The sequence below is a fragment of the Enhydra lutris genome, unplaced genomic scaffold (genome assembly GCF_002288905.1).
Source record: "Enhydra lutris kenyoni isolate GAN:26980312 unplaced genomic scaffold, ASM228890v2 scaffoldscaffold16, whole genome shotgun sequence".
NCBI lineage: Eukaryota > Metazoa > Chordata > Mammalia > Carnivora > Mustelidae > Enhydra > Enhydra lutris.
The window spans coordinates 7180570-7205671 of NW_019154100.1; the positions used below are offsets into that span (position 1 = coordinate 7180570).

Here is a 25102-nt window from a genome sequence, read left to right on the forward strand (position 1 = left end):
TTGACAGAACCAAAATCAGCATTCTCTCCCTGAATCCTGCCTCTCATTTGTGTCTATTATTCTCAGTTAAGGGCATCACTGTTCTCCCCAGTGCTCTCAGGCCATGAAATTCAGTCTTTGAGTCTACCCTTCCCTCAGAGTCAGGCTGTCACCAAGCCCAGCAACTTAGGTCATGGTGATAATGGACAAAAAATATCAGAGACATCCAACTCTTCTCTTTCAACCAAGGAAAATTAAGCCCAGAGAAGTGAATTGCCTAAGTCACTCACATCGTTAATTGAACACTCTTTCTGCCACATCATAAAGAAAGGTTTGACAGTGGAGAACACTACTCAGGAAGACAGCTCAAAGAAGACCGCTTTAGCAAGTATTTTGGTAGTCTGGGTGCGAACAAAGGCACAGCCAGCTAGTTCAGAGACTGCGTGTTCTCAAAACAGAAATGATATATTAGGTAAATAAGGGTAAGACATTGCAAACAAACCTGACCTATTTTAAGTGTCATAATGAATGAAACACTTCCAAGTAATGGCTTCATAGGCACCCGGTTTTCTGTGTAAGGCAGTTGGGTAGGAATTTGTAGCAAGTGAGTGCAAGCAATTCTTTGGATATCATTTGCCACTGAAAATGGTGAAAATCCCCTAGAGGGGCAGCATCTCATTTTCCCCCATAGGTGACCTGTGTGCGTGTGTCGGTGCTGAACTTCTCTACTGCCCTCATTCACCAGCACACACATTCAGTAAAAAGTCAAGCACCCTGAGCCTGTCAGATAGCACGTCCAGTGCTGAGCATGGCCACGGACGCTCCACAAAGCTCTGGCCACAAGGAGCTTGAAACCTGGGGAGGCAGCGCTAAGCGAGCACGTCTGATATGATGTGGTAGGGAAGAGCCTAGGCCCAGAGAACGTGAGGGACCACAGCAGAAGCACATCGCCCAGAAGGAGCGCTGGGGGAAGACTTGCCTATGGAACTCAAGTGTGGCCACAGAAAGCCTGACAGAGAATGAGGGGCGGGCTCTGTCATGTGTGAAGAAGGCAGGCAAAGAGAAGCGTGCCAAGTCCCACAGTGAGGAAGCAAATAGCCCGCTAGGCACCTCTCTATAGACTGACTACCAATGTCGCGCAGAATTTCTCACGGAAGCAGCAGCTTGCAAACATGTTCTGTGAGGCAAGGAAGGGAGAGAGGAAAAACCAAGAACAAGGACTTGAATCCACTGCAGTGCAAAGAGATTGAAAATAAGCAAAAAACGTCTTCCTTAGCCTAGGAGTCGTTTTGTTAGTTTGCAAAGAGGGGCTCTATGATTGAAAGCCCCCTGTTATGTTTCTCCGTTAAAATCTCTAGTTTCTGTACGGCGACCATTCAGTACTTTTAGATCCGGCGAAAATAGAAAAGAAGCATACAGCTGAACCTACAAATATTTCCTCCTAAAAGCAGAGAAATCTCCCAGCTACAGAATAGTCATTTTTAAAAGTCTATGTGGCATAATACTGAACATCTAAATTGACAATAGAAAATTTAAGACAACAAAGGAAAAGCTTTTCTAGACAGCTTTTGCTTTAGTTTTGGTTTTGCAGGAAAACTAAGGAAATAAAATCCCTCCCACCCCCCCACCCCAACACATCTCAGCACCAACAGCAATTTAAAATCCAAAGGAAACCTTACTATACTGTGCGTACTTGAGAATTTATAGACACTCAGGCCTTTAAGTGTTATTATATATGTCCCCTTTTAGCCAAAAAGATATAGATTTTCAAATTCATGTTATTTGGTAGTATTCTATTGGTTAAAATGGAATATTTAGGACACGCAATCCCAGGAATCTGAGTTCACACTAAAAATGGAGTCGTTTTGCTTGTTCAGAATCTTGGCCGCATTCCAACCTTCAACTGTTCAATAAATACATGGCAATTTCCATTATCTTCACACCATATATGTTTCAACTTATTGTATTTAATTTATTTATATTTATTTGTCAGTCCTTCACATAGCTTCCTGACCATCCCAAGCCCGTGAAGGTGGTATTGGAAATAAAATGCAGGCCCTTCTCTACTAGTCTTTGAAAGTTGGAAGGAATGGCAGGGAACCCAAGATGGCAAATGAGCAGGCTTTTGAACTGAGTAACAGGGTCAACATATGATTCACAAATATTGCCCGAATCCCAAACACGGGCAGGCATTGAGATAATACCAGTTAGTGAGGACATGACAACCGGAAACTCAGGTCCAGCAAAATAGGGCAATGATGGGGACGGACACCAACAGGACAAACCTGAAGATTCGTCTAGGAATCAAATGGAAAGGAGTCGACATTTACTGAGACCCTACTGAATTTGTAACCCCATAGGGAGCTACCTACATGGGGGGCAAGCAAACCTGGCATTCCTGTGGTAATCCGATTAGCCCTCTGGAATCCTGTTTTGGCTTTTTTAGTTGACTGCTTTAACCACAGTTGGGATGAGGGTGGAGGGGTCCATCAGGCAGCCCTAGTCTGCAACGTTAATATATCTATTTGTCTATTGAGCTGAGTGTCTGAGGGGCGTGGAAAATACTCACACTGGAGATAAAAGCCAGCCCACTAGGAAGTATATCAATGTCTTCAGAGCCATTTTCTGCAAAAGAAAAGTGGAGGATCAGGAAGATGCATGAACGAAGGCTTAAAAAGTAATCCTCCCAGATGAAACTTTAGACTTCTTTTGGAAAATACATTAATTTTTTCAACTATTTACTTGGGAAACTACATTAACTTCCAGGAATCCCATAAGCATGCTACTCTACTGTAAAACCGGGGTCAGATTCCCTAAATATTAAATTCTTTCTTTAGAATTCAATTTTCAGGAGAAAAAAGCAAATAATGATAAAATAAAGTCATAGCCTAGATTTATTCTTCAAATAACAACTTCTAGGGTATGCCCTGGGAGATTCAACTTTATTCCCCATAGAAGACTGCCATGCAGATGGGTTTATAACATTTGGAAAGTCATCTTTGTGAGGGTGTCTTAAAGTCCTCTCAGCCAAACATTTCTCTCTTCCAACTTGTTGAGGTCTAAAAATATACCATTATTCGATCATATTGGGAAATTCTGGTAATTGTTATCCATTATAAAAGCAATAGGTCTTAGGAAAGACTACCAAATATAGGTAAATTTGAATAATTTAGTCAGCTCTCTTTCACACTAAGAGATGGTCCTAAACATTTTTCTCTGGAAAGAAATGGATAAGAAGTAAGTTATGACCACGAACAGGATGCAAAGGGGGCTCACAAGGCTCCTAATAGAGAGACAGACCCACAGAGGATGGGGTCCCAAACAGGCCGGACTGAGGGTAAAGGTAGTGGTTATCTAGTGTGGCAAACTGTATTTTACAAATATGGGAGAACCAACATGGATCATAGCCACATGCCCTTCTTAAAATGTGATGGTCTTGTTCTTCCATCAGGAGGCAGGGTCTCTCCCCTTGAGTCTGGGTGGATTAATGGAAACTGCTTTGACAAACTAAATGAGGTACAAGTAATGCCATATGGCATACAAGGTAAAGCCATAACCACAGTTGCTGCTGGCTCACTCTCAATCTCTTTCTATCTCTTTCTCTCTCTCTCACTCTCTTCTCCCTTCCCTTCCACATTTCCCTTCTCTTCTCTTCTTCTCTCTGTCTCTGTCTCTCTCTCTGTCTCTGTCAGCTTGGGCCTTGGGAACTCTAAACTTAAATGTAGGAAGCCTGGGTACTTTGAAGCTATAGAGGAGTGACTATACAGGGACTACAGAAGGTAGAGAAGACACTGGAGGTGTCACAGATCACTTCATTTCTCAACCGTTGAGTCACCCTAGCTGATGCAAATGGGAACAGCAATGAGCCCACTGAATGAACCACTGAGCCGTGTTAAAATTGCAAATTCATGAGCAAAATAAACATCGTTTACATCAGTCACTCGGATTTAAGGTGGTTTGTTACACAGTTACAGTGACTGGTACATGTGGGGAAAAAGGTTGCTTGGGGTAATGCGTGACTAGTGTGTCAAAAGGCAGTTGAGCAAAGAGAGGGAGGGAGGAAAAGAAAAGTGGGACAAAGCCAAATAAAATGCAAATTTGAATCAACAGAGTAATGAGCAATGGGCACTGAAAGTTAGAGAACAGAGGGAGATTTAATTATATATTCACTTACTGAAACTAATCCCCAACTAGTAGCTTGAAAATTAATCAGAGTGTCCATTTTCTAAACATTCCAGGTAATCAGGATTTATCTATCTATGGTATCTTAAGGGCTTGAAAGACTTAGTGCTCTTTCCATCTGGAGTAAAACAGACATGGGGAGAACCCAGCAAATTGAATAAAGCAATTTAAAAAATCACATTGAATATGGGTTGGTTAATTTTTGAGCCAACTTTTTTTTCTTCTTCTTACTTTTTTTCTCTTGAACACTGCTTTTCAGTTGCTTTTTGCCGTATTTTCCTGCCCAATTTTATTCTGGACATGGTTATTCTCGAGGCCCTGTCTTTGGCTGTTTCTTATACCACAGCATCCCTTCTACCTGTGCAATCTACTCCAGTCCCCTGGCTTCACTTCTACCCATATGCTATTGACTCTCTAATTTCCAAATCAAGCCCAAATCGTTCTGTCAATTTCCAGACTTTTTTATTCACCTGTACAGTGGGCATTCCTACCTAGCTGTTTCATTTCTCATATTTAACATGTCCTGAACTGATCTGGATGTTTCCCCCTTGAATCTGCTCCATTTCTTATATTTTGATTTCAGTGGATGGCACTTCTATCCTCCAAGTACCCACCCCCTGAAGTACCTGAAGTGATCTTCAATGCTTTCTTTTTCCTTACTCCCTGAATCCAACGGATCACTGTCATTCGAGCTCTAGAACTGCCCCTTAGATTTGCACAGTAGCTTCCTAACAGGTCAGTTCTGTTCCCCTGCTACCACTCTCTGCACCTGCTGAGAGTCAGCATTCTAAATTGCAGAGTTGATCTTGTCATTCTCCTGCTTAAAACCCTGCAGACGTGTCCCAGAGTTAGCCATAGAAATCTGAAACTTCTTGGTCTGGATTCCCAATTCTCCACATGCCAGCTCCCGTCTTGGTCTGTTGGCCCCCACCCTCTGCCACATGTGCCACAGTTCTTGCCTTTCTAGTTGCTGAAATGTGTCAGCCTCGTTCACCTGCCTGAGCATGTGCTGCTTCTTCTTCTTGACAATCCACGCCGCTCTCACGCCACTTTCGCCTCCCCTTGCCTGAGTATCACAGGCTCTAGAGAAGAGCTTGGGGGCCACCTCCTCAGCCTTTGCAGCCTCTCCCAGTTCCCTTTAGTTCTCACAGCCATGTTATATACATATAGGGTCACTTGAGACCACCTCTGCCAAGATATTTCATTCACACCTGGGCGGCACCCTTCTGCTGACGTGTTGATTTCCTACCAAACAGTCAGCCTCTTGGGAACAAGGACCAGTTTTCATTCAGCACTCCAGCTTTGCACCCAACGTCATTCCTGCCTTTTCACTACAGAAACTCTCGGTAAAAGCTGGTCGACTGACTAAATAAGATAAACCATGTTAGTTTCTTGATCTCTGTCTTATCTTTGAGTTAAACAAGTGGGTGTTAATTTCTGAGCATAAGGTGTCCTGAGTTGTGTGCTCTTTAGTCTGGTCCTTTTATCTTCTAAACACCGTTTAACACATGCTCTGACAGCATTAAACCACCTCAGTAATTCAGCTACAACAGGAGTGGGTGTGTTCTTGGGGTGTTGGATTTGTCTTTATTTACTGACTTAATCCAGAGCACAGGGATGCAAGTACTTTCTGTTCAGATGTGGAAACGAGTCACCGGCTGATTGCACGGTATTCCCACCCCTCTTTCCCCACCTCCCCTACCTGCGCTGCACCTGGCATGATAACACAGTGCCTCTTGGCAACAGTGGCACCTGTGGGAGTAAGAGCTCCCAGGACACCCTCCCCTGGGTGCTCCCCGTATACTTGTTAGCCTGTGCACAGCTATCATTAAAACCCCACCCAAGGGGTGCCTGGGTGGCTCAGTGGGTTAAAGCCTCTGTCTTCGGCTCAGGTCATGATCCCAGGGTCCTGGGATCGAGCCCCGCATTAGGCTCTCTGCTCAGCGGAGAGCCTGCTTCCCCCCATATCTCTCTCTCTCTCTCTCTCTGCCTACTTGTGATCTCTATCTGTCAAATAAATAAATAAAATCCTTAAAAAAAAAGAAAAAACCGCCCAACCCGAATGTTTATAGGAGCAATGTCCACAATAGCCAAACTATGGAAAGAACCTAGATGTCCATCAACAGATGAATGGATAAAGAAGATGTGGTATATATATATATATATATATATATATATATACACACACACACACACACAATGGAATACCATGCAGCCATCAAAAGAAATGAAATCTTGCCATTTGCAACGACTTGGATGGAACTAGAGGGTATTATGCTTAGTGAAATAAGTCAATCGGAGAAAGACAACTATCATATGATCTCCCTGATATGAGGAAGTGGAGATGCAACATGGGTGGTTTGGGGGGTAGGAAAAGAATAAATGAAACAAGATGGGATTGGGAGGGAAACAAACCACAAGAGACTCTTAATGTCACAAAACAAACTGAGGGTGGCCGGGGGGAGGGGGCTAGGAGGAGGGTGGTGGGGTCATGGACATTGGGGAGGGTATGTGCTATGGTGAGTGCTGTGAAGTATGTAAAGCTGGCGATTCACAGACCTGTACCTCTGGGGCTAATAATACATTATATGTTTATTAAAAAATAAAAAATATATAATTAAAAAAACCCACCCATAAGTCTAAAACCAGTCTCATGAATAGATGTCTACTACTTTTTAAACTGTCAGCCCTCTATGCAGCATAGTTTTGTCTCCTTGACTATTGATCATTTTCTACAGGCACCCTGAGAATATGTCACACTGAAACATTACGATCAATTAATATTATCACGATTTCCCATCTTGGAAAGAAGATTCTGAGAGCCAACTAAGAAAACAAATGTGACCTACAATGGAGTAGAAACAGATCTTGGAGATAGGGGAAGATGCTGGAGAGGAAAAGGGATGGAGGGGAAGATAGGAAGATACCAAAGACAATGGCTGTTTACTTCCTAATCCTGTCAAGGGCAGAGCCCCAAACTATTCGAATTTCATGTGCAGCTTTGAATAGATGCCAAGGGCAGCCAACTAACTTCTTGGTTAAAACAATCCTTGACCCGCAAAGCCTTGGAAAAAGAGAAACTCAATACAAAAAGATCTATGAGATATCATTTCTGGAGGTTAGAATTTTTTCACTTTTCACATTTTCTTCCCAGAAAGAATAATGGGAAGGAAAACAAAAAGAGGAAAGTTTCTTCCATCAATAAAATTAACCACAGAAGCCCAGATCTTTTTTTTTTTTTAAGATTTTATTTATTTATTTGACCGAGATCACAAGTAGGCAGAGGCAGGCAGAGAGAGAGGAGGAAGCAGGCTCCCTGCTGAGCAGAGAGCCCGATGTGGGACTCGATCCCAGGACCCTGGGATCATGACCTGAGCTGAAGGCGAGGCTTTAACCCACTGAGCCACCCAGGTGCCCCCAGAAGCCCAGATATTGAAGAAAACACAAATCAGAATTCTTCTTCAGCTCTGTTAACTGCCTACCAAGCCCTGCCTAAAATCCTTATTGGCTTTCCATTGCTTCATAGAGCTTTTAACTCATCAAATAGTTGGGTCTCGTGAAGTGTTCTCAGCAGTGATTTTTATTTAAATATCCAGCCTGCTTTGTTTTGGCCAGCTCTGCTTATTAATATTTCACCATTTTGCATCTCAGACTTTCGGTTTTCTGCTGCTGTTGTACTTTCCTGACACTTCCATAACAAAACGTGTTGTCAGTAGATAAGAGAGGCAGAGTCACACGACAAAGATTCCAAGGCATAGGAGAGAACCATCCAGGCTCATAATCTGGGCCCGTCACCCTCTTGTTCTGGGCCACTAGGCAAGTCACTTCATTCTGTTGTGTCTCTGTTTCCTAATCAGCAAGGACAGCAAGCAGTACCCACCTTACAGATCGATTATCAGGATGATGTCAATGTTTGTAAAGAACTCAGCAGAAGGTTTATAGACAAAGGCAATGGCATTATTTTTAGAGATGTATCAATATTGCCCTATTAATCATGATCCCAGGGTCCTGGGATAGAGCCCCGCATTGGGCTTTCTGCTCAGCAGGGAGCCTGCTTCCCTCTCTCTCTGCCTACTTGTGATCTCTATCTGATGAATAAATAAAATCTTTTAAAAAAAATATTTCCCTATTAACAAACGTTTAGTTCTCCAGATATAAGACGGAGATACGCCGATAGACACAAGAGGTAATGCTGTTTTCTTTTGCTCTCAGCCCATTCCCAAAAATTTTAGCCATTCTTTTCAAAATATTTAGATAATCAGAACTTTGATCTGTCTTACAACATTAGCCCCAGTTTTAGTTTCTCAACTCTATTGGAATTTTATGATCTGTGAGTCAGACGAGGCTTTAGCAATAATCTAGTCTAATTTCCCTACTACATTATTTGGCAAGCTCCTAGCTTTTGAGAGAGATATGTAGTAAATATGAATATTACTCCACAAAACAGTAAACACATGAGCAAATGTTACATGTCCTTTTTTTTTTTTTTAAATCAAATGAAATCTCACCCTGTACCCATATTCCGCTAAACTGAAGAGAAATTCAATCTCAGTCACTACTGGGTCTTCTGCCAGGGTTGTGTAAATATCGTAGGTGGCAAGTTTTTAAAAAGCAGAATATTTGGGGAAGTCCATCTGGACTTTATTCTATACTAGTCACCACCGAATTACTCACTGCCAAGCCAGTGTGTTCCCTTTAACATCACAGTTCTGCCACTTCCAGGCCCTGGATGGACACACAATCTGTGCTGGGGCTGGGACACACATAACAAAGGATCCGGCATCCCCAAAGACACCTTGCAGCCATTCTTTCTGGGGTCCTGTCCACCCCCAGAATGCTGCCAGGCATGGGGAAAGGATCCCTGTTACTCAAAATACCTACATATCCTTATGCTTTATTCATCGGCACCTTCTGAAAGAGTTCTGGTTTTTGAGAACAAAAGTCAGGAAGCAGCCTGTCCTCAGTTCCTTCTGTTTCTAGCCAGCCCCACAAACCTCCTCCATGTGCTAGGAAGCCATTGGCCAAGGCTACTTTTTCTTTTCTTTTTTCTTTCTTTCTTTCTTTCTTTCTTTCTTTCTTCTTCTTCTTCTTTTTTTTTTTTTTAGAAACCAAGAGAAGAAAACAAAGATAGAAAACCAAAATAAAAAAGACTCTTATTCTATCCCTGTCTCTCTCTCCCTTTCTCTCCATGTATACATATATGTATATGTAGTCAAAATATATCATATATAAAGAAATATATGTACCAAGAAAAAGAAAACACAAACTCATATCACAATAAACCATACTGTCATCCTGTCACATAATGATAAATAACTCATAGTCCTTGACCCTAGGGAGTTTACAGTCTGGTAGTGAGAGAGAGAGAGAACACTGCTAGCCATAAAATAAAGTGTGTGGTAGGTGTCGTAAGTGAATCAGAGTTTCAGAGCACTGGGGAGTTCAGAGGCAGGAGAGAACTTTGCAGCCTGATCTCAGCAAGCAAAGAGGAAGGAATCAGTGCAGGGGATTTCATGAGCAACCACGAGAAAGTAAAAAAGCACATTCTCCAGATAGTGAGCAGAATTCGCCTGGAGCTGTTTGTCTGTTAGCAGTGCCGTGGAGACAGGGGGCTTGGAACCCAGAGAAGCAAATGCAGCAGTAACAGTAATGGGGTGAGCTCAGCCCTGTGTGGGGCCACAGAAGGTGTTGATACCAACAAGTCTCAAAAGACAATGAGGGACGGGGAAACCATAGGGCTCCTACATATGGAACGGAGGCCCTTTGAGAACAGGCTTATCATACATAGGGGAAGTCTAGAAGAGCCAGTTGTGGGTGAGGGGATGAGGGAGGAAAGGACAGAAATGGCAAGCAGTTTAGACTGGAAAAGGAGGCCTGCAGTTTGAGAGGTTAGGGAGGCAGGCACCTATGGAGTTTTGATTTTTTTTTTTTTTTTTTTAAAGAAATCTGAGTAGGCTATGAGGTTCCTCAGGGTAAAGGCTAGGTCATATTTCTTTTGGTACTTGCAGATAAATTTAGAAGGAAACTGATATTTGAAGCCCGGAATACCATGAAGGAGAAGGAAGAAGAGAGAAAAGAAATAAGGTGGGCCCAGAAGGAGACAGAGGGGAGTGAAGTAGCACAGAAGGGGCATTCAGTAAGGGACAAGATGTCCTTCAAATGATGGAGAGACATCAGTAAAAAAAAAAAAAAAAGACTGGGGGGAAAGCCACAGATTTTGCCACTCCGGAGGGCCCCTGGAGACCTAGCATGAGAGAGCTTCAGAAAGTGGGGCAGAAGCCCCTGGCAGGAGGCTCTAAGGAGTAGCAGGCAATTAATTTAGTGGGCAGCCTCAGTTGGGAGAGTAGTGACCAAGAAATGGCACTGTCACATACGTACCAAGTCCCTCAATAAGGTGGCAGCTCCGGGGCTCTACTGACCTCACTTCTCGAGTTGCATTAGTTCTTTGTCTATAGAAGATAAAAACACGGGAGGTCAGAGCACGATATCCAAAATCGATGTCTAAATATTGTCTTTAATCACCTTCTTTTTTTTTTTTTTAAAGATTTTATTTATTTATTTATTTGACAGATAGAGATCACAAGTAGGCAGAGAAGCAGGCAGAGAGAGGAAGGGAAGCAGGCTCCCTGCTGAGCAGAGAGCCTGATGTGGGGCTCGATCCCAGGACCCTGAGATCATGACCTGAGCCAAAGGCAGAGGCTTTAACCCACTGAGCCACCCAGGCGCTCCTTTAATCACCTTCGTGTTCATTAACTGTGTTTCTCATCATGTATGGATGCTATAACATGTAAGTAAGTACCTCCTTTTATTTACATCTATTTACATAATGTGGACTATAGCAGCTGATCTCACCCAGTTGAAAGCCTAAAATGCCATTATGCATGGACAACACTTTTTGGCCTGATAAATGATACTGTAGAATAATATAAGTAACTGGGCAGTATTATTACTTTAAATGTACAGAGTGGTATTATTTAATCTGTGAAGTATTATCTATTAAAAATCTGCACTTTGGCTCCCTTTTACTCCTGATAGCCTTGTCTTTTGACCCCTCCCCACCGAAATGCTTTCCCCAAATTCAAGTGTCTCCTAATAGCTAAACCCTGTAGCTTTTGCTTTAACTTCATTATTTAAAAAAGTTTTTATACTGACTTATTTTGCAAGTGCATAAAAGTCATCAGACTGACCACAATGTAAACAACTGGCCAAATTATTTTTCAATATAGTGTTCCTGTTTTCACAGCGAACCATTCTTCTAAATACCAGGGATAATTTTAAATTTTTATTAGACTGTATTCGGGAAGATTCTACACTTAGACCTATCTTACTGTCACTTCTGTAACAATACACCTTCGATCTACCTTGTAATTATTATTTTTTATGATTCTCTCACTTGTGTGCACTGGGAACAAATGTAACAATAAACACTCTCAAGTTGAATTAGAAAGTATTCACAAAAGCCATCAGGCTTCTCAGAAGATTCTAATGTGAACTTCTGAGATCAGCTTTTGCTTGGAGAAATAAATAAAAGCAACTTAAAGGCAAGTGAAGGCAAACAGAAGCTTTACATCCACTCAGAAATGCATGCTATACCTAACATTTCTTTCTAGCCCAGTATATTGACTTCTCTTGAGATACTTCTGCCCATCACCACTAGATCTTCCACTTCAAAAGGTCCTAATTTTAACCTGCATAACGCCGGTGATCACCACCTGCAAGTTTCAGCTCATATCCCTGCTGTCTGGCTAGCTCTTTTAATCTAGGATGAGCTCTGTTTCTCAGTACTCATCAGTGTTTCACTGGCCTTAGGTAATGTCTGATTGGCTGTAAACATCCAGTTGGCAGCCTGGTCCCCTCCAGGCCCAGCGCTTCCAATGGAGTTCTTTTTTTTTTTTTTTTTTTTTTTCCCCCAAGAGCAGAATGCCAAGGGCAACCTGGAAAAGGGGGATGGGGGTGGGAGGCATGACTTTCAGAAGATAAATGGGGGCATTTCTGCTCTACCATCTGAAGAAAGGCAAACAGCTCCCTTTTCCACATCAGCGTTTCTCAAGGGATAGCTTGCTGGGTGGAACTGAGGAGTGAGGTTCTAAAAAATGCCCTTTCCTACCCTTCAAGAAGGTGGCACGGGGCAGCCCTTGGAACTTAGAAGAGGAGAGAAAGAACCAAGGACGCCCCCATCAAGATGCCAACTCACCTAATCGCCACTAACCTCTCCCCGATTAGGGCGAGGCCGGCCCCAAGCAAGGTCAGCACCAGCAGCTTCCCCATGGTCTCCGGTGCCCGGGTGCACTGTGGCGAAGTGCAGGTGCCTAGCACTCCCGAGGGCGTGGCGGGCAGGCTCCCGGCTCCGCCCCCTGGATGGCGCCCGCCCCCCCCCCCCCCCCCGGGGCCGGGGGCTGCCCCGGGGCCAAAGCTGGGGGCCCGGTCACCCGCCCCGCCCCGCCCCCCCGCCCAGAGTTCAAGGCCATTTCCACGCACCCGGTCGCGGGACTCCTGTTCAAGGCTCCCCGTACGGAGAGAGAGAGCCCGCGGGACCGCAGCTTTGGCAAGAACACACCCATCCGTCGGTGGGAGGATAGAGGAAGTTTGTTGCTAAAAGCTGCGAAATTCAACCTCAGCTCCTCGAATGAACAGAACCGGAAACCCAAGGGTCAGGAGACGGCGGGGAGCTGAGTTCAGAGCCGAAAACTTCGCGTTTCTGGAAGGCAAGACGAAAGAGGAGCCCCAACATTGATCCCGAGACAGTGGGCGGAGCAATACTGAAAGATAACCGCGGCAAAGAGATTTAACTCACCCTTCTCCAAGATTTGGGGCGCGGGGCCTTATTTCCTGGCCTTTCTGCCCTGTCTCAGAATACTGAATATGGTGCGTGCCCAGTTCCGTTTATTACTGGGTGGATTTGCGAGTGTCCGTGGCCGTCCCCATCATTGATGGGATAAAGAACATCAGGGGGAGTGAAGGAAAAGAAGTAGATAGGTAAGAAGAAGATGAGCGAAGTGGGAAGTTAGCCTTTCAAAAGCCTCCTTGATTCTTCTTTCTTCTGGGTCTTCAGTTCCTACCAACAAAGAATGAATTTTCCCCTCTCATCGTGAGGATTAAGTTGGAAGGAAAAGGGCTGGCTGGAGGTTGGGGAGACTTTAGGAGTTAGGACACAGCAACATAGCATCTTCAAGCGTGATGTTTTTATTTACCAAGAGAAAGAAATAATGGTTCTTTTGAGTTCAACTGAGTAAATACTGTTTAGGGAAAAGAATTTACCAGACCTGGAAATAGTAAGACAAGCAAAGGTGGTCTCTGACTTATGGGACGCATGATTACAGCATGAATACATAATTATGGCATGAATAACAATGCCTACCACCTACACAGCACCTACCATGTGCCTTGCATTGTGCTTAGTACTTTGCCTAGGTTAACTCTCTTCTAATTCTCAGAACCACCTCTGAGGCAGTTAACATTATCCCAGTTTTATAGGTGAGAAAAACTGAGGCACAGAGTGGCTGTGTAACTTCCCCTAGGTCACACAGGTGGTGAGTGGCAGGTCAGGGCGTGGGCTCCAGAGCCTCTGCCCTTCACCATGCTGCTTCTGTGAGGGCTGGGCAGGAAGGAAAGCTGTACTCAAGGAGCGCTGTAACATCTAGAGTTGTACTGATAATTATTTTTAAGATGACTAATTCTAAGAATTCAAACAGAGGAAGAATTGAATGCTGTTTTCATAAGGCTTCCAGAAGAGAGAGATGAAGAAAGGAACCTTGCCAAAGGTGAAGGGTCCATACGTGTGGTGCAGGCTTGCATGCAGGGCCTGGGGCTCAAGCTGCCTGGGTTTGGATCCAGCAAGCCTTAGATGCCCAGCTAACTTGTTTATGCTTCAGATTCCTCTTTGGTAGAAGAATATCTGCCTCATAGGTGGCTTAAAGTCAAATGTCATGTTGAGTGCAAAGTGCCTAACACTATACGTTGTGAGGAGTCAATAAGCATTGACCATCAATTAAATCTGAGCCTCCACGTGAGAGTGTTGGCTCGGATCCCGGTCCCATTGATCACTGGGTCTTCCAGTGCCGGGCACGGAACTGTGTACTTAATAGATGCTCTATAAAATTGATTAGATGGATGAGTGCAAGATGTTGGACTTGGCGTAAGGAAAAATTGGGAACAGAGACACTGAGTGCATGATGAAATAGTAATAATAGGTGCACGTATTTTTGCATGTTTTCTCATATTCCTTCTTGCCATCCTCGCTTTATGAATAAGGAAAGTGAGGCCTAGAGATTGAGTAATAACTTGCTTACATAACTAAGAAGTGTCAGGTACCCCATTTGGACTCACTCAGGTCAAGAGACTCTAGAGTACGCGTTCCTTATCAGTGTGTTCCCTGCCTCATAGCATAGCAGGAAAGCAGGGACAAGGGAAGAGGCAGATTCTTGGGCAATGTATTGCAGGTGTTGTGTCATCTATAACCTGGTTTAACATTCTTCACTTTAGGCAGAGATAAGGATGTGTATGCGTGTGTGTGTGCACATGTACGTACATAATTTTAAACCTTAGAGGTGGTTAGTTATCATTTGAAAACCATAATCAGTAATTCAAATCCCCAACCCTGGTAGTTAGCATTAAAAGATTCCCAACTTTGGAGACCACTGTATCAAGCGTCACCATTTAAATCTGCACCTGGAGAGTTCACTCATTAGCTCAAGATACTAGAGATAATTATTCATGGGGAAGCCACTTAGCAAGACATATTATATAAGCAGCTCCTGCTCTGTGTAGAGTAAGAATGAGAACAAGGTTCTCATACCAGTGGAGTGGGTTTTGGCTGTCTTGGTCCACTTGAGTAGCTGTAACAAAAAAGCATGAGCTAAATGGCTTATAAACAACAGACTTTTTTATTTCTCATAGTTCTGAAGTCCAAGATCAAGGTGCCAGCAGATTCACTGTCAGGTAAGAGCCCACTGCCCAGACACACCTTTGCTGTGTCCTAACCTGGCAGAGGGGGCAAGAGAGTTCTAGGGGGCCTTTCTGTAAGGGCGCCAGTTCCATTCATGAAGGCTGTACCCTCATAACCTAATCACCTCTCAAAGCCCCCACTTCCTAATACCATCTCCTTTGGGGTTAGGCTTTCAACATAGGAAGTTTGGGGAGACACAAAGGTTAAGACCATAGTGGCGACTCTAGAACACTCTTGTGTGCTGTGTCCACCTATTGATGAGGAAGATTCTGCTTTTTGATCCGAGGTGAACTGAATCCTCCTTTCAAAACTTTGTCTCAGACCAAGGCTTTTCGTCACATACCTGTTGAAATAGCTTGTTGAAATACGAAGGACAGAGCTAGATCTTCATTGAGTTTCCAGAACAATAGATCCTAGGATGATCTTCACACCTCCTTGGAAATAGACATTTGTGCGTGACAGATTTGGGTTTAAGCCTTGTGTTCACTGGACCCTCTACATAGCAGTGAGTGGGATTGACTGCATGACCAGAAGTAGGATTTAATCAGGCAGAAGGAGTGTTGGTGAGGCCCAGAGAAAGGCAGCCTGGTTTCTGCACAGTCCTGGGGAATTAAAACCAGAATGAAGTAAGTCCGGTAAGGACAGAGCAGGAGTTCCCAAACCACGTGATAAGAATCACTTGGAAGACTTGTTAAAACACAGACTGCTAAACTTTAACCCCAGAGTTTGTGATTTGTTAGATTTGGGGTAGGTCTTGAGAATTTGCCTTGAATTTGTAATGTTGTTGGTACTGGTCCAGGAACCACACTTTGAGGACCACTGGGCTAGAGCATAAAAGACTATGAGGAAGATGGTGAGAATTGAATCCAGAGAGGTTGGTAGGGCCTTGTAGGCCAAGTGAGGAAAGTTGAATTATATCCCAGGGGTCATGGGAAACCACAGGAGTGACATGACCCAGCAAATGCTTTAGAAACATCACTCTGCAGTAAGAATGGATTAAGGAGGAGCTAGGGAGCTTGCCTCTCCTGGAGATGGGCAGAATGGTTGGTGGCCTTGGGGAACTAATTGGAGAAGCAATGGGGATTAATTAGTTCCTAACATCCTTAGAACTGAATAGCTTTGAGAAATATTTGGGAAGGGGGCTGATAGTATCGGCAAATGGTTGGATGTGGGCAGAGGAACAGCATAGAACAGGGACAAATTAAGGAAGGTGCTTAGGTGTGGAGAATCTGGTGGAGAGGGTTACCTATTCATGGGATCTGAGGACCAGAGGGCAAGGAGAAATAGATAGAAAAGTAGGGGGTCCGTTGAAAGCTCTGATTTCCATTAGGATATTTTTGGAAAAATCTTCATGTTTTCTTCAAAGTAGAACAACAAAAGTCACATTTATCATGATCATCGCTTTCAGGCTCTGAACTGAGTCCACACAATAAATTTGTTATTGGCTTATTGTTAAAATAAATTTGTTTATTGTTACATTAGCTCTTTCTGGAGAAAAATCTGAGTAATGTCTCCTGCAGCTCAATACTGTGAGGGATGGGATAGCTGGCTTCCATGATTTTGGAGCTTGAAAACTGTGTACTGCTTTCTGCTCTAATGAGAAACATCATTTTCTTGTGCTTTCAAACCCTATCAAGAATTGCATAACTGATGACTTACAGTTATGAACTGGAAAAATAATTCCATCCTTTACACATGAAGAGCTCCTAGGAACTGATCTAAAAAAAAAAAAAAAAAGAAGCCAACATCTTCAAAGTTAAAAAAATAAAATAAAATAAAGACAAGGAAGTTCACAGAAAAAATAACCACAAATCTCCTTGAATATCTGAAAGTGTGCTTAAACATGGCTGTACTAACGGAAGGAAAGCTAAAACACATTGGGATATCATGTTTGCAAACAAGTGAGAACTGGACAACAAAACCTGTTGGTGATGCTTTGGGGAATTCCTACACATTGCAAAATGTTACAACTCCTGTAGTGAGTTATGACATATCTGTCAAACATTCAAGTGAAATTACCTTGGACCCAGATTGAACCCCTTTTGATTCACTTCCAGGAATTTATCCCATAGATACACCTGCACACATACAAAACAAGGTATGCACACAACTACTCACTGCAGCACTGTTTGTAACAGCGAGTAATTGGACTGGTTAAATAAACTAGGGCATCCTAGGCAGGTATAAAATAGGATTAGTGAAGATCTCTTTGTAATGATACAAAAACATATCCACACATTATCCTTAGGTAAAGGGAATATATGGAACTCTATGTAGTCTGCTACCTTCTGTGACAAAACGGGAGAAAAGAAGCATATATATTCATATCAGCTTGTTTTTATACACAAATATTGGAAAGAGGGGTGCCTGGCTGGCGCAGTTGGTAGAGTGTGCAACTCTTGATCTCGGGTTGTGAGTTTGAGCCCCACGTGGGATGTAGAGATTACTTAACAATAAAATCTTTAAAAAAGTTCAGAAGATATACACAAGAAACTAACAAACTAGTTTCCTATAAATAGGGCAAATGGAACAGGAGGAGACTTATTATAACAGGAAGAGACCTTATTATATCAGTTTGATCTTTGGAACATGTAAGAAGACATGCCTATGAAAACAATGACTCACATGGCGGATGAAAGTGCCTAAATTCACACACACGATGTGGAGATGCTCTTGCTTCACGCGTCAGTGGGGACACTCGTTTCAAAGAACAACAGACTGCATGTAACACTTACGCTGTGGCAAGATGCCAGATGTGATCACATCCCCTCACTAGACCCTGTGTTCTGGAACAGTGTGCGATGGGGCCGTGGGAAACGGAGGCGAGGGAAGGAACATTCCTTGTTGTTCACATTTAGTCATATCGGATGAGCACGGACAACTGCTTACTTGGCACGGAAGACCCATTGCCAACAAGATACCCTCGCCTTTAAGGAGCTTCCGTTTGGGGTGGGAGGGAGATATAGTTTTAGGAGGGAAAGGAAGGAGGGCAGAAAAGAAGGAGATGAGGAAGGGAAAGAAAGACAGAGTAAACGAATTGTCTGCATTCTTTTATGGAGTGGTCAGTCAGCTGTGGCCACAAGAGAAGACAGAGAGACTCTAGAAGAAACAGCGCCAGGACATGCAACATCCAGGTGGCTAGGGAGAAGAGTGGTGCCAGATGAAGTTGGAGAGGGAAGCAGAGCCCAGATCACACAACGCTTTGCAGGCCTTCTCAAACAGATGGGATGAGCACAAAGGTTTCAAGCGGGACATGATGTGATCTGAGTACTTTGCTACCGAGTAGGAAGTGGCTGAGAGAGGGCAAATCCCGGAAGAGAGGAGCCCGCTAGGAGAACACTTCCGGGTCAGAGGTAATGGAGGGCTCAGCCACAGAGCTGCTGGTGGAGTTGGCATAGAATGGATTTGAAACATCACTTGGAGCTAGAATGAGGTAGAGCCTCTGACGGCTAAGGACAAGGACAGGGTCAAGATGAAGGCAAAGTTCAAGCTGGCAATGTTAATTTCGGGGCAATCAGTGCTCAGGTGGTATGTCAACCGCTGGAATGAATGAGAAGAGATGAATGAGGACCAGCACCTGATTCTGGACCCTATGGAACCACTACACTTCTATTCTGAACGAGGTGCGGGAACCAGCAAAGGAGGCTGTTAAAAAAGAAACAACAGACCCTAAATTGAGTCATTTGTGCTAAGCGCACATGACCAGAGACCTCATACCTAACCTAACTGCCTCTCCCAGGAAAGTAATCTCAATCAGTCAGTCTGGAGTTAACTAGTCAGCACGAGCAGGGTCATCCGCCTGGTAGACAACTGCCTTCCCCCAGAGAAAGGTGACCTTGCCTGAAAAATAGTCTCTTTGCTAGGATAACTTTCTGGTTCCACTGCCTTCTGCCTATCAAAGTCTTTCATTTCGTACAGCTCATGGGATCTGCTTTCTGTTTGCTAGATGGGATGCTGCCCACTTCATGATTCATTGAACAACTAAGTACATCTTTAAAATGTACTTAGTTGAATTTTGTTTTTTTAGCAAGACAAAAAAAAATTATTAGATCCTTAAATTCTTACAGAACGAGTATTATCCTGACTTTAGAGATAAAAGTGAAGACAGAAATCTGTGACAAAGAATAAACAGTATCTCTGTGATCTGTCAGCAAACGATTTCCAGAAAAAAAGAGAGACAATGCAGAAAAGTGCAAGTGGGAGACCAGAGCAGAGAAAGTTTTTAACAGAGTGCAGCCTACCAATATCAGCACTAGAAATGATAGGAAAATCACCACTGTGCAACTCCGATATAATAATCATCCAGGCAAGAATCATTAATGGATGCTTCAACCAAACAGAGGAAATGTTTTAGGGACCAGAATATTCACATGGATTTACACATGGCAGGAAAAGATAACTAGGTGATCTGGTGGTCACCACCGGAATCAGTTATTCATATCCAGCATCACAACCAGTGGAACGACCTGTCCGTATATTCCGATACACTGCAAAATGTGAAAAACACATCACTTGTTAAATATTCTTGTCAAGATTGCTTAAATGAATCTAATCGAGCCTTGAGTAATTTTACAGGAAGCTTCACAGGAAATACAAGTGATATTGACTGAATTAAGCTAAAGACTCCAGGGAGAAACAATCAAATAAATTCAGAATGCAGGGCATTCCAGAGGATCTTGCCCGCCCTGGAAACAAGTGTCAGGCAGGAACAAACAAGTGACAGAGCAACGGTTCCAGATTAAAAGGCAGCCTAGAGATGCAAGAAGCAAATGAGAACCTTGACTGGATCCCAGATTGGGGGTGGGGTTGGGAGGGAAAGTAACTATTAAAGGTATCTGGATTATGTACAGATGAGCAACTATTGAAGGAGATTTGAATTTGGATCAGACAGCAGGTGGCATGACAGATACATCACTAATACTCTTAGGTGTGTGTCCGGATTACACAGTGGTTATGGAGGAGAATGACCTCGCGTTGAAAGGATGCGAGCTAAAACGGGCAGAGGTGAGGGTTTATCGTATCTCCAACCGGCTTTAACAGATTTGGAAAGATAAAGCAAATGTGGCAAAAAGGTGATTTGTGAACAAAAGTGAAGGACATACATTAGGTTACCGAACTACTCTTTCGACTTTTCTCCACTTGTCAAAAGTTGTGTGTGGCAGGGGGAAAGTAGGTTTCTCCAAATTATTCCCTGATCACATTTCTCTGTTGAGTTCCTTCTAATCACTCCATCTATCTCTCTATCACCTAGCTAGCTGGCTAGTTATTTTCTCATTTGCTGAATCTCCCACTAGAATACAGGCATTATGTCTAGTTCATGGTTGTATCATAATGCCTAGCCCAAGGCTGGCCACAGAAAAGTCCTTCGGTGTCCTTAAACTTTTTTTTAAGTGAACTGGAAGTTATTCTCTTTGCAATAATAAAAATTAGATGAGGCTCCCCCCTGCCCTTCTCTGCCTTCTGCTTTATGGAATAAAAATCCTGAAAACCAGGATCAGAAAACTAAGAGAGGGGCGCCTGGGTGGCTCAGTGGGTTAAAGCTGCTGCCTTCGGCTCGGGTCATGATCCCAGGATCCTGGGATCGAGCCCCGCGTCGGGCTCTCTGCTCAGCGGGGAGCCTGCTTCCCTTCCTCTCTCTCTGCCTGCCTCTCTGCCTGCTTGTGATCTCTGTCTGTCAAATAAATAAATAAAATCTTTAAAAAAAAAAAAAAGAAAAAAGAAAACTAAGAGAGCTGTTGGGGTTCTCTCGACCCTGCTCCTTACACACTCAGGAATCCATTTGTGAAAAGGCAAGTGAATAATGAAAATTATGAGTAGCCTAAGAGAAGTGGCTACTTCTCTTAGGTGGTATGGTAGTGGGTGCTGTTTTAAGTCTTCATTGTTTTGCCAGGGAGACACTCACCAGCCTGGTTAAGCCTGAATCCAGGACAGGATTCCAAGTGAGCAGATCGAAATTAGTTTAGAAAAAGGATCAGCCTCAGAGTAGTTATCATTAATAATTAATCCATATACAAAATGAGAAAAAAATATTGTATTACAGCTTATATTTAATTTTCCTTATTCCATGTATTAGGAACTCATGTTCTCATTTAGCTGTTGTAAAAGAACTGAGGTTTTGTGAAGAACCAAAAGTGTATTCAGATAAACCTACCGTCACTGAACAGGAAGTCAGGTTAAAAAGCAAGAAAACACTCACACCCCTGTGGGACCTGTATCCACCTAGTGGTGACATATCCCAATTGCAGTTTTAGTCCTTGAGTGACTTGACTTCCTAATAACCAACAATAAAACTCAATATTTGATCAAAATAAGATCATAATATATAAATGCAGTCCTTATGCTTAGAGAAAACAAAATCCCTGACCCAGTGAGGCCAAAAGTATTTTAAAAATTCTTTTTGTATTTCTAAGATAACTAATACCTGAGCTCATTAAAATTATACTTACTTTTGTTCAAATAAAATTTCTAATAAATGCAATAGAAAACAAGTTTACTTTATACCTTCTGTATTCTGCTACTTTTCATGAATGTACATCTTTAGATAGTCACTATTATCATTCAATATCTAATACGCTTCTTGGATTTGGATCTCTGGTGACTAATATTTAATCTTGCTTTATTCGTCTGTGACATATTTTTTCCTATGGACAAGGAAAACAGCAAAAAACAGTAATTATTTTAGCATGAAAGAGCTCCAATAGACATTAGTCAGAGACTATTTTAAAATGTAAATAAAAACACAGGTCAAGTAGACAGTGGCCAAGGTGAAGAACCATTCTTCAGTTTACATTTAAAAATCATTAAAGGATTCATCGGAAGAAGGAACTCAAATTGATACCTAAGAAAACAGAAGAAACTCTACAATACGTAAACTAGTAAATAAGGAGACCTCATTAACTACACGGCAGTGCCTTCATGGGGGTGAACTTTCAGCCTATGGCATCAGAACTAGGTGGGGAGCCCCACTTGGTGTGTGACCTTGAACATCTGTGAAATGTTAACAGTTTGTACTATCAATACCTACTCCCTCAGGATTGTAATTAGGACTCCATGAGATAATGAATGTGCCATTTTTCATGCATTAACTGGCAAATTTAAGGAACTGGCAAATATTGTCCTGATAATGATGCCGAAAATGGAAAAAAAAATAAGTATAAGAAGTGGAATGCCTTGGTAAGTTACAAGGGAGAGAAACACACGCAAGCCTTTCCTCAGGGCTTAAGATGATTTTACAGGACATTTAATGAGTGGAAAGAACTCTCCTATGGGAGGCAGACACCTTTCACCATGATCCCAGCATTGCTAGGACTAACCCTACTGGACAGCTGACTTCACTTCTCCCGATGAAGTTCATGGTTGTGTTCAATGGGGAGGTGGCACGACCCGCCAGGTCCAACCTTTTATCTCCTCTTGGTAGGCAAGGTGGGCTGCAATTAAGGAAGAGAGCTGAGGGGAACACTCCATACTCACTGAGAATTGGAGTTGCTGTATTTAGCTGATGCTTTGTTCCATTTTATTCAAATGAAGAGCGCATTTACATTCAGCATTCAGTGAAAGAAATTAAGGTTCCCCTGCCTGCCTATCCCAAGGAGAACCCCATGAGGAAGGGGCCTGCTTTACCATTCCCCTCCTGAGGGCACGCCTTGAGAATGAAGCGACAGGCCAAATTTGGATTTTTAGTTAGCCTTTAATAGAACTCCAACGCATTAACAGTAAACAAAGATGTAAGTACAAAACATCCACATGTTACCTATCAGTAGTTCTGAACACTCACAGTGGTCACACTGTTGGAGCTGAGGTCACTCACATTTTCAGGAAATGCAGTCTACCCTGTTTCAGTGGAATGCACGCTCTGGCAGTTGGAAGGCAGAGATGAGGTTCCTTGTGTTCAGTGAATCCGCTTTACTGGAGGCAGCTGTCTTCTCTCTCCTTCACGCCACATATTTTAAAAACTGTCCCTTTGCCTTTTATGTTAAAAGTGCTATCAGAACTGAAGGGGCTTTTCCTTACCGAAATAAAATTAACTACACAGGTCCTACATTCCTGGGCCCATTTTGCCGGTTAAATTCCCACACAATTAGCAATTCATAGAAAAGTAAGTGTTAAAAGAAGTTAGCACACTTGCATCCCAGAAGTACAATTCAGAGTTCACAATACAGGGCTCTGTGATATAGAGTGCCTATGAGCAGCTTCCTGTCATACACTGAGGCTACAGAACTTCCCTGGAGAACAGATCCGTTGTTGGCGTAAACTGTAGTCACAGTCGGCTTCTCAGACAGAATATTCTGGATGCGGAGAACCTATTCAGGGGATACAAAAGATTAACACCGAACCACCATACACCCATGTCACTCAATCACCAATATAATCCCTGTCTTCCACAACGACGCAATGATTCAGAGGACATGCTGTTGAAAACAGCAGTTACCAATCTTTTTAATGTTTAAATGAAAGTACTTTTTTAAGCCTTCAAAGAAAGTACTTTCTTCAACCATCTAGCTACTACTGCATGCCAACCCAGGATTTCGGATTATTATAGTAATTGAGCATTAATGGAAATACTTCCACACTATGCTAGCATGAACAGAAGTCATGTCATGTAGGGAGATGACAATAAGCCAGGTATTTAAAAACATTGCCAGTCTACCACACAAGGAGGGCACATGTCTTTATAGAAAATGCCTTTTGACTAGTTTCCACCGTAATTTAATATATCAAAAGATTATCTTTCTAAAAGTATTTGAATGAGTGAAATTCTGCCAATTATTGGCTTAAAGCACTTACAAAATCACTGCATAAGTTTATCGCATTGTTGGTTTAAAATGACTAAACAAACCATCCCTGTGACAGTTTACTGTGTTATTAGTTCAAAAGGACTTGAACAATTAAAGTTGAAAAATGAAGGCTTAAAAAAAAAAAAAAAAGAAAAACCTCTGATGACGGAGGATTGTTCGGGTCATAAATGAAGAGCTTCTGGCCATTAGGATGACAGCCTACCAAGATGTCCCCCGAGGAAGGATCGATAGACAAATTGTCCACCAGTGTATCCAATTTGAGAACCTTCCAAATGAAAAAATGTCAATATCTAAATGACTTGAGAAACTTGATTAAATAATTTAGGACTAAGCATTCTTGCCTCTCAACACATGGGAAAATTACACACAGCTCCCGGCTTCCACCCTTTTAACACCAATATGGTGTAAACTAAATTTAATAAACTGGGTTAGGGCCACTTTTCATCTTCCCTGAAATTAAGAGAGTTAGGGTGATGATCAATGTCTCTAAAAAATGAACTCCTTTTCCTTTAAAAGATGCACAATGATCAGTTAGCTCAAGGAACTCATTTGAAGCAAAATAGGAAATTCTTAATCAATCTAAAATATGTGTTGTCAAGCAGGAAAAAAATAATAATGGTGTGGAACCCAATTTCTACCTTCATTTATTATTGAAAGAGCTGACAATGTGCATAAATCTTCATTTCAGAATTCATCTATTGGTCTTTTCGATTGTGAAAATTCCTATTGGAATTCATTGGGTACCATCAGTACATCATAGAATGGGCTCTAAATCTGATGCAAATATCACTCCCAGCCCTTTGCTGTATGTCATCAGTCAGTCCTCATGAAGGCTGGGGACAGGAGGCTTAGCCTGTTGCAGAGAGGTGATATTTAAAAACGCAGAATAGCAACCCTGGCATCATATTCTGTTCTAAGGGAGGTACTGTGGTGATACAGTGTAACTACAAAATTACCAAGTTTAATACGTTAAGGTCTACTTGATATAAGAAAATAAGTATTTTACCTTCAACTGAGTTAAATTCATATTAGGGTGTCTTTCCAAAACATGAATTTCATGAGCCAGGATATCAGCAACATAGATGTACCTTCACAGAAAGGACACACTGGTTAGAGCTCCATGCCAATATAAAGCTTCATTAATACCATATGGAAGAATAAGTCTTAATAACCTGCCAAGAAGTTAATCAATGATGGGCCC

The 25102-nt window shown here is 42.5% G+C and overlaps 2 protein-coding genes across 4 annotated transcripts in view; both read right to left on the reverse strand.

Annotated features, from left to right (window-relative positions):
* LOC111147301 (paraoxonase 3) overlaps positions 1-12892 on the reverse strand; it is a 29793-nt gene extending 16901 nt beyond the window's left edge. The window contains exons 1-4 of one of the 2 annotated variants that reach the window (XM_022503271.1): positions 12794-12892; positions 11172-11176; positions 10540-10610; positions 2549-2604 (exon numbers count right to left, since the gene is read on the reverse strand). In XM_022503271.1, the coding sequence (XP_022358979.1) occupies positions 2549-2604; positions 10540-10610; positions 11172-11176; positions 12794-12892 (231 nt within the window). Of the gene's footprint in view, positions 1-2548; positions 2605-10539; positions 10611-11171; positions 11177-12355; positions 12459-12793 lie in introns of those variants that run through there. The other variant, XM_022503270.1, reaches the window with a different exon arrangement.
* A 9888-nt stretch (positions 12893-22780) lies between these two features.
* The window catches only part of LOC111147270 (paraoxonase 2), a 28306-nt gene continuing 25984 nt past the window's right edge, over positions 22781-25102 (reverse strand). For both annotated transcript variants that reach the window (XM_022503210.1, XM_022503211.1), the window contains exons 7-9: positions 24908-24989; positions 24038-24166; positions 22781-23406 (exon numbers count right to left, since the gene is read on the reverse strand). In XM_022503210.1, the coding sequence (XP_022358918.1) occupies positions 23248-23406; positions 24038-24166; positions 24908-24989 (370 nt within the window). In that variant the 3' untranslated portion in view covers positions 22781-23247. The remainder of the gene's footprint in view (positions 23407-24037; positions 24167-24907; positions 24990-25102) is intronic.